We start from the raw sequence: 16,259 nt of genomic DNA on the forward strand, positions 1-16,259 counted from the left end.
ATGAATTTTGATCATAGTAATTCCTCTACCTTTTCCCCTATATACAACAGTAGGCTACCATATTTCACTACTGTATTATGACACACAGCTATAATAAATACTGTACTTACATTTAAATGACTGCAATATAAGATAGTTGCTTTCCTAGGACTATTAGGTCATATTAGGTGGCACGTACCTGACACTAAGTGCAATTATTAGATTTATTGTTGTTTTATTGACATCTTTCCTGAAGTCATTTAAATATTGATTTAATTTAAGTCATTTAAGTATAACAGTGACACTCCAACAGTGAAGTACACTTAAACAATAGATAGAACTCAGTGTCTAACACTGCATACACACACTATTAAATAACTGTAATCAATTCTGTAAAAATAGGGGAAAATACTCTGCATTCTGTGTGTTCTTTCCTACATAAAATTGTCATTTTAGACTAATAAAGTCAGTAGGGCCGTGGCCTACTGGTTAGGGCTTCGGGCTTCGGGCTTGTAACCGAAGGGTTGCCGGTTCGATCCCCGACCAGTAGGAAAAATGTGGCTGGGGGAAGTGGTAAAGCACTATCCACAGATGAAGTGGTCTATCTAAAAAAATTTACTGAAAATGTGTTGTTTGTGAAAATGTTAACTTTTTAAATTTCAAATGAAACAATTTGCAAAAGTTAAAACATATATGAACATATATGTAAACGTATATGAAAATATATTTACATATATTGAACTAAAATATATTTATTGGGCCAATATCAAATATTTGCATATATTCCAAAAATATATTTTGAAAATATATTTCACATATATTTCTTTTGTGTATGGGTAGGCCCAGAGCCATATAGAGAGAGAGTTGCGACAACGGAAGTTCAAAATGCTTAGTTGTCACGTGATTCGCGTAGACCTCAGATAGTTCCAGGAAGTGCTTCAGCGCCAATTCAAATCGATGGAGTTAGAGAGCAGAACTTTGATTTTTGGTAGTTTGTAGTCAATAAATTAATTGATTTACAATATGTATATAATACACTGATATGTGAATGTAGTATGTGTTTGTAGTTACAGTAATTTTATTTTTAAAAGATACAAATCTGCTATTATTTAATGTTTATAGTGGTCAACCAGCGTTGCCTGCCGTTTGTTAACATATTTCTGGCTACGTACGTTAACTGTTACCTTGGTTAAAGACCGTGTTGCAGTTGTTTTGAAGTATTTCAAGTATTTCATTTAGTTTCGCGTTTAAAGTCTGTGTAGAGAGAATGGTGTCGTCTTAGCGGCCCCTAATTTAATAACAAATGATCGTTCCGACGGAAGCGAATCAATGAACAATAACTTTAGCTGGAAAATAACTTTATTAAAGAACCGCTATAAAGCCAAAACAATCTCTGTTACCATAAATTATACGTGTATCTCTGTAAAGCTGCTTTGAAACAATCTACATTGTTAAAAGCGCTATATAAATGAAGATGACTTGACTTTGACTATTTATTGTTCTTTAACTAGAATATTTAAAGGTATCACGTAATGTTCACTATGGTTTCACAAGGACAGAGACTTGCAGGTAACAGGTGATTGTCTTAAAAAAATCCATTGCAAACAAGTAAAATGTAGAATTTAATTAAGTGAAATTTCATTAATCTTAATGTTTACAATGCTTATGAACCCCATGCACTTATTACTGTATAAATTAATATATAATATATTAATGTATAATATTACATTTTCAAACAAAACGATTATACACACACACATTATTTCATTAGTGTCCATGTGCATTTACTTTTAACATAATTTGATAAATTCATGAGCTACATCACTTTAATCTATAAAACCTATTTATTTGGTTATTTTATTATAGTAATTAAAGTATACATGACAATGCATCGTCCAGAGGAGCCTTAATGATGAGTGAAAAGGGTTGTAGATCTCTCAAATACTGGTAAAAACTGTTTTCAAGTATGGGTAGGTTGGTACACTTTCCATGTCAGGTGTAGAAATGTTTACAGCTGAAACTTGTTTAAATTTCAAAAAGTCAAAGTTCACTACTCAAAAATATGCATTACATCAGTTTTAATATATATATATATACACATATACATATACATATATATATATATATATATATATATATATATATATACTTTTGCATTGATTTAGCACAATGGGATTTATAAATGTCTAATAAACTGCACGTCAAGCATGTTGTCTGTCATTTCCTCTATGTTGTTCTTGTGGTGTCTGACACAGAGAGGAGAAAATATGCTGAAACTGAAGGTGAGGGTACAGCGTCAGTGCAGGGAGTCTTCATGATCCACTGAATTCCTTTGAGCTTCTTGTGTTGAGAGAGATAAAGGAGACAAAAACGGGACAAATTATATACAGTAGTAGTATAGATTACATGTTGTGGTATTTAGTATTATTCCCCATTAAGTCTAGTGTGATTTGTTTTTTAAAATGGCTTGCTGCTTTTAAGCATTGTTTTTAATTTCACAAATAAACTTCCATTTCCCTTTCCCATCAATCCAAAAATCAGCTGAGCTGAAACATAATATAGACAGCCTAATAGTCAACAGAAACACAATGTCTAAAAAACTCCACCCATACGTTTTTGTTACTCAAAAATGCAATCTAAAATAATGTTTTTGTTTTGTTTTGTTATTGCACATTTAATGAGGAATGAAACGGATATTCTCATTTTATCACTTCCACATATCACACTCCCCAATGTTATATTTAACCCCTGTTTAGAAGCCTTTCCCTCTTATTACACAAGGATAAAACTGCATTAATAGAACGGGTTTAACCATTAATAGGCTGTTCGTGGTTTGTTATGAGCTACTAACTTTATCCAATGACCTATCTTTTATCTGATAACGTCCCCTAAAACTACTAATTTAGAGAGCAATAATCAACTAGCATGCTTTAATACAAGTTAATTTGATTCAGATGTACTGATAATATACAATCGTATTCTTTAAACGTCTTACCTTTTATAAAAGTCCATCACAAACGGTCTGCTCTACCGCGCTGCTGCTACTTCCGGGAACTATTGAGGGGCTCCACGAGCCGCCATTGCTGTAAAAAAGCGTTCCATTGTTGTCAATGGAGTTGTCGCAACTCTCTCTCTATATGGCTCTGGGTAGGCCTATGGATCTGTTTTGAAAATTTTCTTTCGTTGCTATGAGTATCACTGTCAGTCATCTCAATTTCGTGAATGATTCACAAAACAATGATTTAGCAGATTAAAGACGAGCTTCATCATCTTCAGGCCATTGTGATTTTCTGGTGCGATCGGCTGATAATCTACTTCAACAGCACCTTCGGGTTTTGTCGTCTGTGCAGCGCAACAGAGGCTCCACTGGAATGTGGCAAATTTATGTTGTAATGTGCCATTAATAATGAAACAAAACGCTTTACTTTTTTCAAGACTGGTTAAACATAAACGCTGTCGGCCAACATCGGTTAACAGCATGTAGCTATAGGGTCTACAATGTTATCGTCTAAACGCATGTTAATAAAAAGGACAGACAATGAATAATAAAGCTCTGAAAAGTGTTTCAAATCAATAAATGCACATTTCAAAAGTTTTTATTTTCTAAAAATATTAAACTGAAGACTAAATTATGAAATTAGTTTATAGAGTTGAGTTTCGAACTCTGAACTCTTGAAGACCCATGAGGCGCATGTTGTAGCCTTCACCACCAAGCTATCATCTGAAAGCTTAATCTCTTACGCTCATGCAAAGGCTTATTGATGTAACATTTTTCTATTGCAATGTTTTATGTTGAAATGTTTTCATTATTTATTAAAGAAAATTATGCTAATCATGTAAGCCTATTTTATTCTTAAAATAATAAAGAATGCTAAAACACAAATGCTGCCGACTAACATCAAATGTTTTAATTTAACGATAATTTTGTTTAATTTATGTTATGTTAATTTAATACACTGTTATGTTTCAGTTAAAAATTTACTAACAAATTAAAATATCACGAAGTAGGCTATACTAGCTATTATATAGACGCATTACCTGTTGAGATGCATATAGCCTTTATAGAAAAACTGGGCGCACAATGTTAACGTTTAGCCTACTTTGCTTAAATTTGATGCAAAAATAGAAGCCTACATTTGTTTCAGTTCTAAATTTGGACTGCCCACTCTTTCATTCATGCTTTGTGTTCATGTTTTTGCTGTGTGCACAGAGATGATCAGACTAAAAACCTGCAGCAGGTTTCTCACCAACCAGTTGATGATGAACTACAGAGAGTCAAAGACCTACACAAAACCAGCATGAAGAACAAGCATGAGAGCTTATTTGAGCCAGTCAAACTACAAGATAATCAAACCCTCCTGAACCAGATCTACACACAGCTATACATCATAGAGGGAGAGAGTGAATGGGTGAATGATGAACATGAGGTATTACACATTGAGAAAACACCTAGAGCACAACACTCACAAGACACTCCAATCTTCTGTAATGAAATCTTTAAACCCTCAAATGAACCAGAATGTAAGAAAGACAAAATAAAGGTTGTTCTTACTAAAGGGATTGCTGGAATTGGCAAAACCGTCTCTGTGCAGAAGTTCATTCTGGACTGGGCAGAGGGAAAAGCCAATCAGGATGTAGATTTCATGTTTGTGCTTCCATTTAGAGAGCTAAACTTGATTCAAGATGATAAATACAGTCTTCACAGACTTCTGCTGGACTTTCATCCTAAACTTCAAGATTTGGACTCAAGGATTTATGAGGAGTGTAAAGTTGTGTTCATCTTTGATGGTTTGGATGAAAGCAGAATTACACAGATGTTTTCAGACAGTGAGAGAGTTACTGATGTGACTGAGACTTCATCAGTGGGTGTGTTGATATCAAACCTAATAAAAGGAGAGCTGCTTCCCTCTGCTCTCATCTGGATCACCTCCAGACCAGCAGCAGCCAATCAGATCCCTTCCCAGTACATCAACCGTGTAACAGAAATTCAAGGATTTGATGAGCCTCAGAAGGAGGAATATTTCACTAAAAGAATCAATGATGAGGATCAGGTTAGAAGAATCATATCCTACATTAGAAGAGCAAGAAGCCTCCACATAATGTGCCACATACCAGTCTTCTGTTGTATTTCAGCCACTGTGCTTGAAAAAATCCCGAAAGAAGATGCAGAAATCCCTCAAACTCTGACTGAAATGTACATCCACTTCTTGCTCCTTCAGATAAACATGAAGAATCAGAAGTATGAGAAGAGAGATACAGAAAAATGTCTGCAGTCCAACAGAGAAGTGATTGTGAAGCTTGCTGAACTGGCTTTCAATCATCTGATTAAGGGCAATGCCATGTTCTATGAGGAGGACCTGAGAGAGTGTTGCATAGACGTCACTGACGCAGTGTATTCTGGGATTTGCACTGAGATTTTTAAAGAGGAATCTGTGCTCCAGCACAGAAAAGTCTACTGCTTTATACATCTGAGCTTTCAGGAGTTTCTAGCTGCTTTCTATGTGTTTTACTCCCATCTGATGAAGAACATGGAGCCATTGAAGTTGTTTCTGTGTGAAGAATATGAAAATTTTGAAGATAAGAGAGACAAGTCTAAGAGAAACACTCTGTGTGAGCTACTAACTTCAGCTGCCGACAAAACTCTTAAGAGTAAAAATGGACGCCTGGATCTTTTTCTGCGGTTCCTACTGGGCATCTCACTGGAGTCCAATCAGAGACTCTTACATGATCTACTGACACACACAGAGAACAGCTCAGAAACCATCAGAGAAACTGCACACTACATTAAAGACAGAATCAATTGTTATAATCTCTCAGCTGATAGATCCATCAGTTTGTTCCTCTGTCTGCTGGAAGTGAAGGATCAGACTCTGTGCAGAGAGATTCAGGAGTTTGTAAAATCAGACAAACACTCAGACAAGAAACTCTCTCCTGTTCACTGCTCAGCAATAGCCTACATGATTCAGATGTCAGAGGAGGTGCTGGATGAGTTTGAGCCTATAAAATACAACACATCATATGAGGGGAGATGGAGACTGATACCAGCTGTGATGAACTGCAGAAAAGCTCTGTGAGTATTCATGTTATCACTAGGGGTGGGTTGATATGGCTATTTCACTATTCAGTTCAATAAATAAATATTAGTCTCACAATTCTAAATAACATTTAATAAACATAACAATTGAATTTTTTTTTTTAGCAAAATACAAATGAGATGTGAGATGTGCATTTGTCACAGCATTATGTTGCTGTGTATTACTCTATTACAATTATATTGCTGTGTATTACTCTATTACAAACTGATGTAATATATATACAATTATATAATTATATAATTATTCAATTCAATTGCTATTTGTTTTTAGATATAATAATCAACACTCAAGTAAAAAAAAAAAGTATGTACTGTTAAATTGAACATAAGGCAGGTTTTGCATTAACTTCTAAATCTAATTATAAAGTTAATTTTCTAATCCAATTAATTTTTTGAAATATAATAATTTACACAGTGGCTGTCATGAGTTGTTTTCATGACAAATTTATTTAAACATACATTAAATAATCAAGACATTACTTACAGGTTAAGTAAATGTAATGCATAGGCTAATATAGTGCATATACGAAATGCTTCTCTCTAGAGTTCATTTCGCTTGGGAACTAACATGCTGTCGACACTAAATGCCCAAGTTAATGTAATGCTACGTGATATATTATTCTCAAGCTGTTTTATTGATATCTTTCCGCAGTTGAAACACTGGTTGAGAAATGTAAACATATCGATTGATCGTCTCTACTTCTTCTTCACTTTTTACTGGTAGCAAACAGCGATGAATTGCCGTGCACGCTCCATACATACTGAATGTATTCGTCGTGCGACTGCATGCACCGAACCGTGACGTCCGTGGGGACGAATGCATGTACTGTTACAGCCCTAATATATATATATATATATATATATATATATATATATATACAGCCGTGCTCAGAATTAATCATACCCCTGGTAAATATGATAAAAAAATGGCTGTAAAAAATAACCTTTCATTGAAGTAAAAGAATTGAAAGTGGGGGGGAAATCACATTATGAAATAAATGTTTTTCTCCAAAATACGTTGGCCACAATTATTCATACCCCTAGAATGTTTTATGAATAAAATATCTCCTTAATATTTACCTTTTTTAGCACACCAGGGTGACTAGGAACATGAAATTGTCCAGCTATGACTTCTTGTTTCACAGGAGTTTAAATATGAGGAAACACAAAGGCCAAAGTTCTTTAATCATCCATCACAATGAGTAAAACCAAAGAATATAGTTCTTTGAATATAGATGTGCAGCAAAAGATTGCTGAGCATCACAAAATAGAGAGTGACTGTAAGAAAATAGCTAAAGAATTGAAAATCCCCATTCTGACCATCAGGGCAATGATTAAGAAGTTATAATCAACTAAAGATGTTACGAATCCTCCTGGACGTGTGTCTATATTGTCTTAATGGACGGTGAGGAGGAAAGTTTGAGTGGCCAAAGCTCTCCAAGGATCACAGATGGAGAATTGCAGAGATTAGTTGAGTCTTGGGGTCAGAAAGCCTATTAAAAAAAAAATCAAACAACCCCTACACAACCACATGTTGTTTGGGAGGTTTTCAAGAAAAATCCTCCTCGCTCCTCCAAAAACAAACTCCAGCATATTCAGTTGTCAGACATGACTGGAACTTCAAACGGCACATGGTTCTGTGGTCAGATGAAACAAAAAAAATAGCTTTTTGGCAGCAAACACGCCAGATGGGTTTAGTACACACAAGGATAAAAAGTACCCCATGTGTACAATTTAATATACCATTGGATCTTTAATGTTGTGGGCCTATTTTTCTGCTGGAGGTCCTGGACTTCTTATTCAGATACATGGCATCGTGGATTCTATCAAATATCAACAGATAAAAAATCAAAACCTGACGCCTTCTGCTAGAAATCTTATAATGGGCCGTGGTTGGATCTTCTATCAGGACAACGATCCAAAACAAACATCAAAACCAACACAAAAATGTGTTGGGGAGCACAAAATGAAGCTTCTGCCATGACCGTCCCAGTTCCCTGACCTGATGAGTGGAGTGAACTGAAGAGAAGAAGCGCCAACATGGATCTGGGAATATGAAGGATCTGGAGAGATTCTGTATGGAGGAATGGTCTCTGATCTCTTGTCAGGTGTTCTCCAAACTCATCGGGCATTATAGAAGAAGACTCAGAGCAGTTATCTTGGCAAAAGGAGATTGCAAAAAGGTATTTAATAAAAGGGTATGAATAATTGTGGCCAACGTGTTTTGGAGAAAAACATTTATTTTATAATGTGATTTCAATTCCCCCCACTTTCAATTCTTAGTACTTCAATGAAAGGTTAGGATTTTGCCCGTTTTTTTAATGAATTATCAAAAGGATAAATGATGCAGATTTATTTTTTACAGCCATTTTTGATAATATTTACCAGGGGTATGATTAATTCTGAGCACGACTGTATATATATATATATATATATATATATATATATATATATATATATACTGTATGTATGTGTGTGTGTGTGTAATATATATATTGCACATATATACACAGTCATGTAAAAAAGAAAGGACACCCTTTTGAATTCTATGGTCGTTAGCATGTCTTAAAACTAGATAATATAACTTTACAACTTTATAATATTTAATCAATTTTACCTTCCATCATTCATTAATATTTTGGATTTATGAAAGTTTTCCAACCGCTGGATAATTCATGATCTGTGTTCAGATACCTGCATTTATGGTGTGATCTATAAAAAAAAAACTAGGATATCACTTTCTATTAGGCAACACATATTCACTATTAACTAGGAGTTTTCCCTCAATAAACTCCTAATCACTGTTTATTGATAGTAAGGTAAGTAGTTGTTGTTGTAGTGGTTATGTTTTGGTATGGGATAGGGTTAAGAGATGTAAAATATGGTCATGCAAAATAAGGCATTAATAGGTGCTTTATAAGTACTAATAAACAGCCAATATGCTACTAATATGCATGCTAATAAGCAACTAGTTAATAGTGAAAATCTGTTCCCTAATCTAAAGTACCAAAACTAACTAAACTAGTTAATAAAACTAGTTAATTATTATGCACAGGATACAGATAACATGATTGTATGTGCCCATCTCTATGTCATCCTCTGTTATAGACTTGCTGGATGTTGTCTCTCTGATCAGCACTGTGAAACTGTGTGTTCAGCTCTACAATCATCAAAGTCCCATCTGAGAGAGCTGGACATGAGTAACAATGACCTGCTGGATAAGGGAGTAATGCGTCTCTGTTCCAGACTGAATAAGTCGCAACTGAACATACTGAGGTTTGACTTTCACATTTACTCAAACATGTGTATGAATATGTGTTTTACAACTATAGCTAACAGATGATTTCCCCTGTGTATATTATACTGTGGTGTGCAAAATAAATGTACCTCATGAACTTGCATATCTGTATATATATGTAAGAGTTCGTGTATGTATAGGCCTGGAGAGTCGCTACGCCTGGCATCATAATCTAGGTGCCTCAGTCCGCAGGATTGTCATAGCGATACACAGCAAGTGCCATGGAGACAACCTTGATCAGGTCCCAGACAGAGTCAACAGTCAGTAGGTGTCTTTGGGGATTGGGGGAAGGAACGCAAGAGCGTCTCACTGCAGTGCTCTTCCGGGGGAGTTGTTGTTCCAACAGCGGCCTTGGCCAAGGCCAGTGCTGGTTGAGAGGGGCCGAAAGCAGATAAGATTGGGATTGTTTGGTCTTGGGGCGAGTAGCCGCATTCCAATTTACACGACTATTCTCCTGGTCCATTTTGGTCTCCGAATCGATCCATTTGCCTTTGCAAAGCTGTGAGCTTCTCCATGATGTTATACATATTGTGGTTCATAGTCCCAGTCTGAGTGCTGACAGCTCTGCCCACTGCTTCAATCATGACGGGCAGCCTTGGGCTTTGGACAGCTGTCACCGTCTTCTTAATTCCTCGATAAACCAGGGCAATGCCTAATCCAATCAGCAGAAAACCTGTTATCATGGTTCCGAATAGGTAGATATCTTCAACGTCCTCCATGGAAAGAGCCGCCAGACACACGACCCGCCACCTCTCCCACGCGTCCATCGTGTAGTTCCGGAAGGGCAGTCAGGTTCCCCCGAACCCAAGCTTCTCGTCGAGAAGATGGTGTCAATTGCGTTGAGGGACCAGTTGATCAAATCCATGATTTCTTAGTTTGGAGAGCAGTGCGGAGAGAGTCTCTCAAAGTACAAGACAAGTAGACGAGACGAGAGGAGCAAAGCAGGGGAGGTAAGGGGGAGGAGAGGGAGAGAAAATGCGACCGCCTTCGTTGAAAGCCAAAACAATTAGAATATAATAGTAATAATAATGATACAAATTTTATATTATTATTTCTATGACAGGAAAATCCTTTGTATTGTAAAATAAACGCACTCTGATATAAATGAAAATGAATGGTTCATAAGTATATAATTTTACTTTATGATACAGTAGAGAAATTAGAATACTTTTGTCCTAATTTCTTCACTTACTAGAGATAAACCCTGGCCTTTATTTTGATGGAAACTGCAGTTGAGGTTTTATTTTGGTGGAAAATTAACGTCTCGGTTACGTATGTAACCCTCATTCCCTGAGTAGGGAACGGAGACGTTACGTCTTGACGACGAATGGGGTTTCGCTTAGAAAGCCGCTCACCTTCGAGTATTACAAAACGAGCCAATGGCAAGGAAATGCCCATGGGTCTTACAGAATACACATATGACCCGCGAGTGGGCTGCATATGGAGAAACACTGGGGTGTCCAGCCCGCAGGGTGGACTGTTTCAATCCTAGGGGGGGGCAAGGTGACCAAGGGAAAGACACATGCTCATAGAGGCTTATGGTGGAAATGCACATGTGGGAGTTGTCCAAAGGTGGAACCATGCACATGGAGGCACCTAGCCAACGCGAAAGCTCCCGGTGGCATAACTCTGGCGTTGGACGTCAACGGCGCTGGAGGAACTCAGGGCTTCTCGGGGAAGCTCACCTGATGAGAATATCGCACATATCCAGTCCAAGGGGTGGAATGGCGAGCAAGCGAAGACACCTGAGCAGATCCTAGTACCGGCTAAGTGAGTACACGAGAGGACACTGGCTCCACTCGGAGATTGTAGAATCTCGCGAATGTGTTGGGTGTCGCCCAGCCTGCAGCTCTGCAGATATCTGTTGGTGAGGCGCCATGCGCTAGAGCCCAAGAGGAAGCCACAATCTCGGTGGTGTGTGTCTTCATACCAAGGGGGCATGGTCGACCTTGCTGCTGATATACCAAAGCAATGGTGTCTACTATCCAGTGAGACAACCTTTGCTTAGAGAGAGCCTTTCCCTTCAGCTTCCTACCATAACAGACAAAGAGCTGGTCTGAGTTCCTGAAACACTGCGTTCTGTCTACGTAAGCACAGAGGGCGCATACTGGACAGAGCAGTGCCTAGGCTGGGTCTGCCTCCTCCAAGGGCAGCGCTTGCAGGTTCACCACCTGGTCTCGAAAGGGAGTGGTGGGAACCTTGGGCACATATCCAGGCCAGGGACTCAAGATCACGTGAGAATTGGCCGGCCCGAATTCCAGGCACGCTTCGTCAACCGGAAATGCCTGCAGGTCCCCTACCCTTTTGATGGAGGCCAATGCAACCAGGAACGCTGTCTTCATTGACAGGAACTTAAGCTCGACTGATTGCAAAGGCTCAAAGGGAGCACTCTGCAGGGCGGATAGATTTAGTCTCCTCGCTCCTCTCAGGAACCTGATGACCAGGTCGTGCTTCCCCACGGACTTACCTTCGACTGCGTCGTGATGTGCGGCGATAGCGGCAACATACACTTTGAGGGTGGAGGGAGACAGCCTTCGCTCCAACCCATCTTGCAGGAAGGAAAGCACGACACTGGTCGGGCATTTTCTGGGGTCTTCTCAGCAAGAAGAGCACCAGGTGATGAAGAGGTTCCACTTCAACACGTAGACATGTCTTGTGGACGATGCTCTAACGGAAGTGATGGTAGCCACCACCGGTGGTGGTAGAGTACTCAAACCTGCCTCGTCCCATCCAGGAGCCACACGTGGAGGTTCCACAGATCGGGACGAGGGTGCCATAGGGTACCCCGTCTTTGAGAAAGGAGGTCCTTCCTCAGAGGAATTGGCCAGGGAGGTGCTGTCGTGAGGAGTACTAGTTCGGAGAACCAGGTCCAGGTGGGCCAATGAGGCGCAACCAGAATGACCTGCTCCTCGTCCTCCCTGATCTTGCACAGGGTCTGTGCAAGAAGGCTCACTGGGGGAAACGCATACTTGTGGAGGCCCCGTGGCCAGCTGTGTGCCAGTGCATCAGTGCCGAGTGTGCCCTCGGTCAGGGAATAAAACAGGCTGCAATGAGAAGAGTCGTGGGAGGCAAACAGATCTACCTGTGCGTCGCCGAACTGTTCCCAAATCAGCTGAACCGTCTGGGGATGGAGTCTCCATTCTCCAGGAAGAGGTTGAAACTGTGAGAGCTCGTTGGCTGCACGTTTCAGGTCTCCTGGGGTATAAATGGCTCAACCTCAGATGCTTCTGACTGAGGAGGTGGCGGGTGAGTTGTGACAAACGGCGGGAACGTAGACCACCCGTAGACCGTAGACTGGTTGATGTACGCTACTGTCGTGGGATTGTCTGAGCGGACTAGTACGTGCTGGTTCGTACCGCCAGCAGCTCGAGGCAATTGACATGCCAGAGGCGCTGGGGTCCTGTCCAGGAGCCCGCGGCAGCATTACCATTGCACATGGCACCCCAGCCCGTGGTGGAGGCATCTGTTGATCAGCCAGTCATCGAGTTCAGGATGCGAACCCTGTGTTGCTGTAGTGGCACAAGGGCTGCCTTGATGACTTTCGTGAAGACACGAGGAGACAGGGCTAGCCCGAATGGGAGAACCACGTACTGATATGCCCGCCCCTCGAAAGCAAGCCACAGAAACAGTCTGTGTCGAGGAAGAATGGAGTCATGAAAGTAGGCGTCCTTCAGGTCGATCGCTGCAAACCAATCCTGCTGCCGCACACATTCGAAAATGCGTTTGGCCGTGAGCATCTTGAACGGAAGCCTGTGGAGAGATCGGTTCAAGACGTGCAGGCCCAGGATTGGCTGTAACCCACCAGGTTTTTTTGGGTACAATGAATTAGGGGCTGTAGAAGCCGGACTTCATTTCGGCTGAAGGGACAGTCTCGATCGCACCCTTTGCCAGTAGGGTGGCGACCTCCGCTCGCATGATAGGGGCATTGCCACCAACCAAGCTGTAGCAGACTCCCCGGAAGTGGGAAACTGAGCGAACTGAATCATGTAGCTGAGCCTGATGGTTCTCGTGACCCAGCGGGACAGGTTGGGAAGCTCTAGCCAAGCGGCATCATGCGAATCACAGACGTACCCTCGATGGGGCAGCGAGGCAGAATGACCGGCCCGGACGTGGGAGGCATAGCGTCCTGGTGTGGGGGCACGGTCATTTGCCGCGTCCTGACAGAGGAGGCCAGGGAAGGACCAGCGTTCCATGGGGGCCTGCTCTGCCAGGGGTCTGGCGACAGAGGGGGACGAGAGTGGTGAGGCTTGTGAGCGGCGTACACTGTCACCCGAGACCTCTGGTGGCTCAGAAATGGATGTGTCACTTCTTTCTTTAACCAGATTGGGGTGCTGCCCGCCTTGGGCGAGCAGCTGGGAAAGGAGTGGTCCTGCTACCATCTCCTGTGAAGAACTGATCACCATCTCTGAACAGCCCGTCTCAGGGGCGTCGCTTAGCCTGGCGTTTAGTGGTGCGCGGGGCCGGAGCAGGCTGGGGTGCCTTCCTGCGACCACCTCCACGTCGCGGCCCAGGTGAAGGCTGCTGCTTGGAAAAACCTACAGGCTTTGGAGGGGTGCTTAGGGTCACCACGGGAGGAAGCTCTCTGAGGACACAGTTGCATCGCAACAGAACGTTCCACCGGGGGAACCCCAGTGTACCCTTTACCCATTCATTTAGTTCATTTATGTTTGCTTTCTGGATGTCTATTAAGACTTCAATACTTGATCTTCTTCTTCTTCTTCGTCATGTGTTCGTTACAACTGTTCGTTACAAAATACTGTGACAGAAAGGATTATGGATAGTTCCACCGCATTTATTGCCCTAGCCCGAAGAGGACTTTCTTTTGCGGATTTTTGTTTTACATTTTGCCGTCTCGCCGAACGTAACGCCTACAATGACGAGACGCTGAAATCTTTATTGTGCATCAGGGTGAATTACCATCAGCCAATAGACCTCCCAGACATCAAAGTTACCTGGAGGGAGGCCGTCCTCAGATATCTGGAGAATGTCAACCCCCGATCCTCCCCATCACAGAGACCATCCCTAAAACCACCCTGCAACACAGAACGACAGCCGGAGGCCCCAACAGACGGAGTGCCAGCACCTGCCGCAATGGAGCTGCCTACGCAAAGAAAGGAGCCTGAGTCCTTTAAATCTGACCTGCCGTGGAAGCTGGTCAATGAGCCTGTGACAGAGGGAATATTAGTGAAGTTCGAGGGAATAGAGGGGTTCCCTGCCTACAAAACCTTTCGCAGTGAGTGAGTGCATACTGGACTGGGAGATAGAGATGTTGGTCCCTCTCTCCCTCCCTCTTCCACCACCACTTCTATTTCCAGCCCTGTCTTCATCATCTCCATTCTGCCCTATTGTTCACCCTTCACCTCCTCACTGCATCGGGGATTCACCTGGGGAATCCAATGAGCTATTCTCGACCGGGCTGGGGGGTTTCCTGGCTCCACTTCTGGCCGCTGTCCCCACCACTCCACCTCGGCCCTAACTCCTCCGCCACACTCCTCTCTCCCTTGGCTCCACTGTCGACCATTGGGCTTGTGACGTCACCGGGCTCCCTCAACCTGCCAGCTCCACCTGGGTTGGACATCGCCGGCCATTCGCCATGGACTTGTGCACCTGCCGCTACGCGCCGGCCCTCCACCCCTGCAGGCAGTCGCATCCAAAGCAGTATCTGAAGCCCTGTCAGTCTGAACATAGTCTTATTGTTGTCTCTTGTTGTATGCTAAATAAAGATGTGTTAAATTTGTTTCATGAGTGGGTGCTTGAGTTTTTTTTTAAATGGCCGTCAATTGGGTAACATACTATTTGTCATAGAGTGGTGCACTTTCATTATATCAACAAGTGCTAATGGAGACCTGTTAACTGGTCAAGTCCTGACCCCCTGGTTTCTAGAAAGGTGGAACTACTCAAAAAAAAGTATCCAACTGTATCAGGCGGCAGATTACTTTCTGCACTCCAATTGGTAGATGGCGCACAGTTTTTCTCATTTGCATAATGTCTACTCTGCTGAACATTGTTGTATCGGCAATATTCTTAATTGCTTGTGTCAGCAGAAATGGACAGATCTTTTTGAAGATGAATGTTGTCTAGTAACTTAGCATATCACTGTCAGCGTGATGCCTACTTTATGAATTTAGATTTGCAGGATCGTGTTTATGCTACTGAACCCACTTAATTTTTTTAAAATATAACCTGGAAAATAATGCTTTATAAATAATAAATTTACTTTTTAAGCAATTCCGTGTCAGTTTTCTGTCACTTCAGTCTAGTTTATACTTGGTTTTGTGATGGAGCCCGGGCACTCCTGTCTTGTCTTTGTGTGAGCGTTCTCGAGCTGTGCACTCTCTTGTCTGTATGCCTTGTTTCATGTTCGGAGCATGGTGTTCGGATTCCGACACTCATGTCTAGTTTGGTTTCGGTTCCGTGTTGGGGTTCGGACACTCACGCTCCATGTCTTGTCTCTCGTGTGAGTGCACGGGTTATGTGTTCATTCACTCGCCGTGCGCTCTTGTCTCGTGTTTTGTGAGTGCTTAGTTTGTAGCATGCGGCTCATGATTTTCACTGGCTGCGTGCTTTTATGTTGTCATGTTTTGAGTGAACATGTGGCTTATGAGTGAACCCATTAGCTGCGTGTTCGTGTCTTGTTTTGTTTGAGCACAAGGCTTGTGATTGGTGTTCATGCCACGTGCTTGTGTTTTTGTCATGTTTGGTGTGAGCACATGGTTTGTCATGTAATGGGGCTGTTTACACAACACCGTCTTCAACTAAAAACATAAAACTTTTTATGCATTTTGGCTGTTCATTTACACAAAAACTGCGTTTTGGGTGCCTGAAAACACAAACTTTTGAAAAATGACCCTTGGCGCATCAGTTTACTTCTGAGATCGCACCCGGGAG

General features: G+C 41.6%; 1 protein-coding gene across 12 annotated transcripts in view; it reads left to right on the forward strand.

The window, feature by feature from the left end:
• The window catches only part of LOC309496316 (NACHT, LRR and PYD domains-containing protein 3), a 94,831-nt gene that overhangs the window by 34,892 nt on the left and 43,680 nt on the right, over positions 1 to 16,259 (forward strand). For 11 of the 12 annotated variants that reach the window (XM_082166308.1, XM_082166313.1, XM_082166315.1 and 8 more), the window contains 2 exons: positions 4,190 to 6,049; positions 9,182 to 9,349. In XM_082166308.1, coding sequence (XP_082022434.1) covers positions 4,190 to 6,049; positions 9,182 to 9,349 — 2,028 coding nt within the window. The remainder of the gene's footprint in view (positions 1 to 4,189; positions 6,050 to 9,181; positions 9,350 to 16,259) is intronic. The other variant, XM_082166305.1, reaches the window with a different exon arrangement.

This window comes from Leuciscus leuciscus (assembly GCF_965113295.1).
Source record: "Leuciscus leuciscus genome assembly, chromosome: 4".
NCBI classification, from domain to species: domain Eukaryota; kingdom Metazoa; phylum Chordata; class Actinopteri; order Cypriniformes; family Leuciscidae; genus Leuciscus; species Leuciscus leuciscus.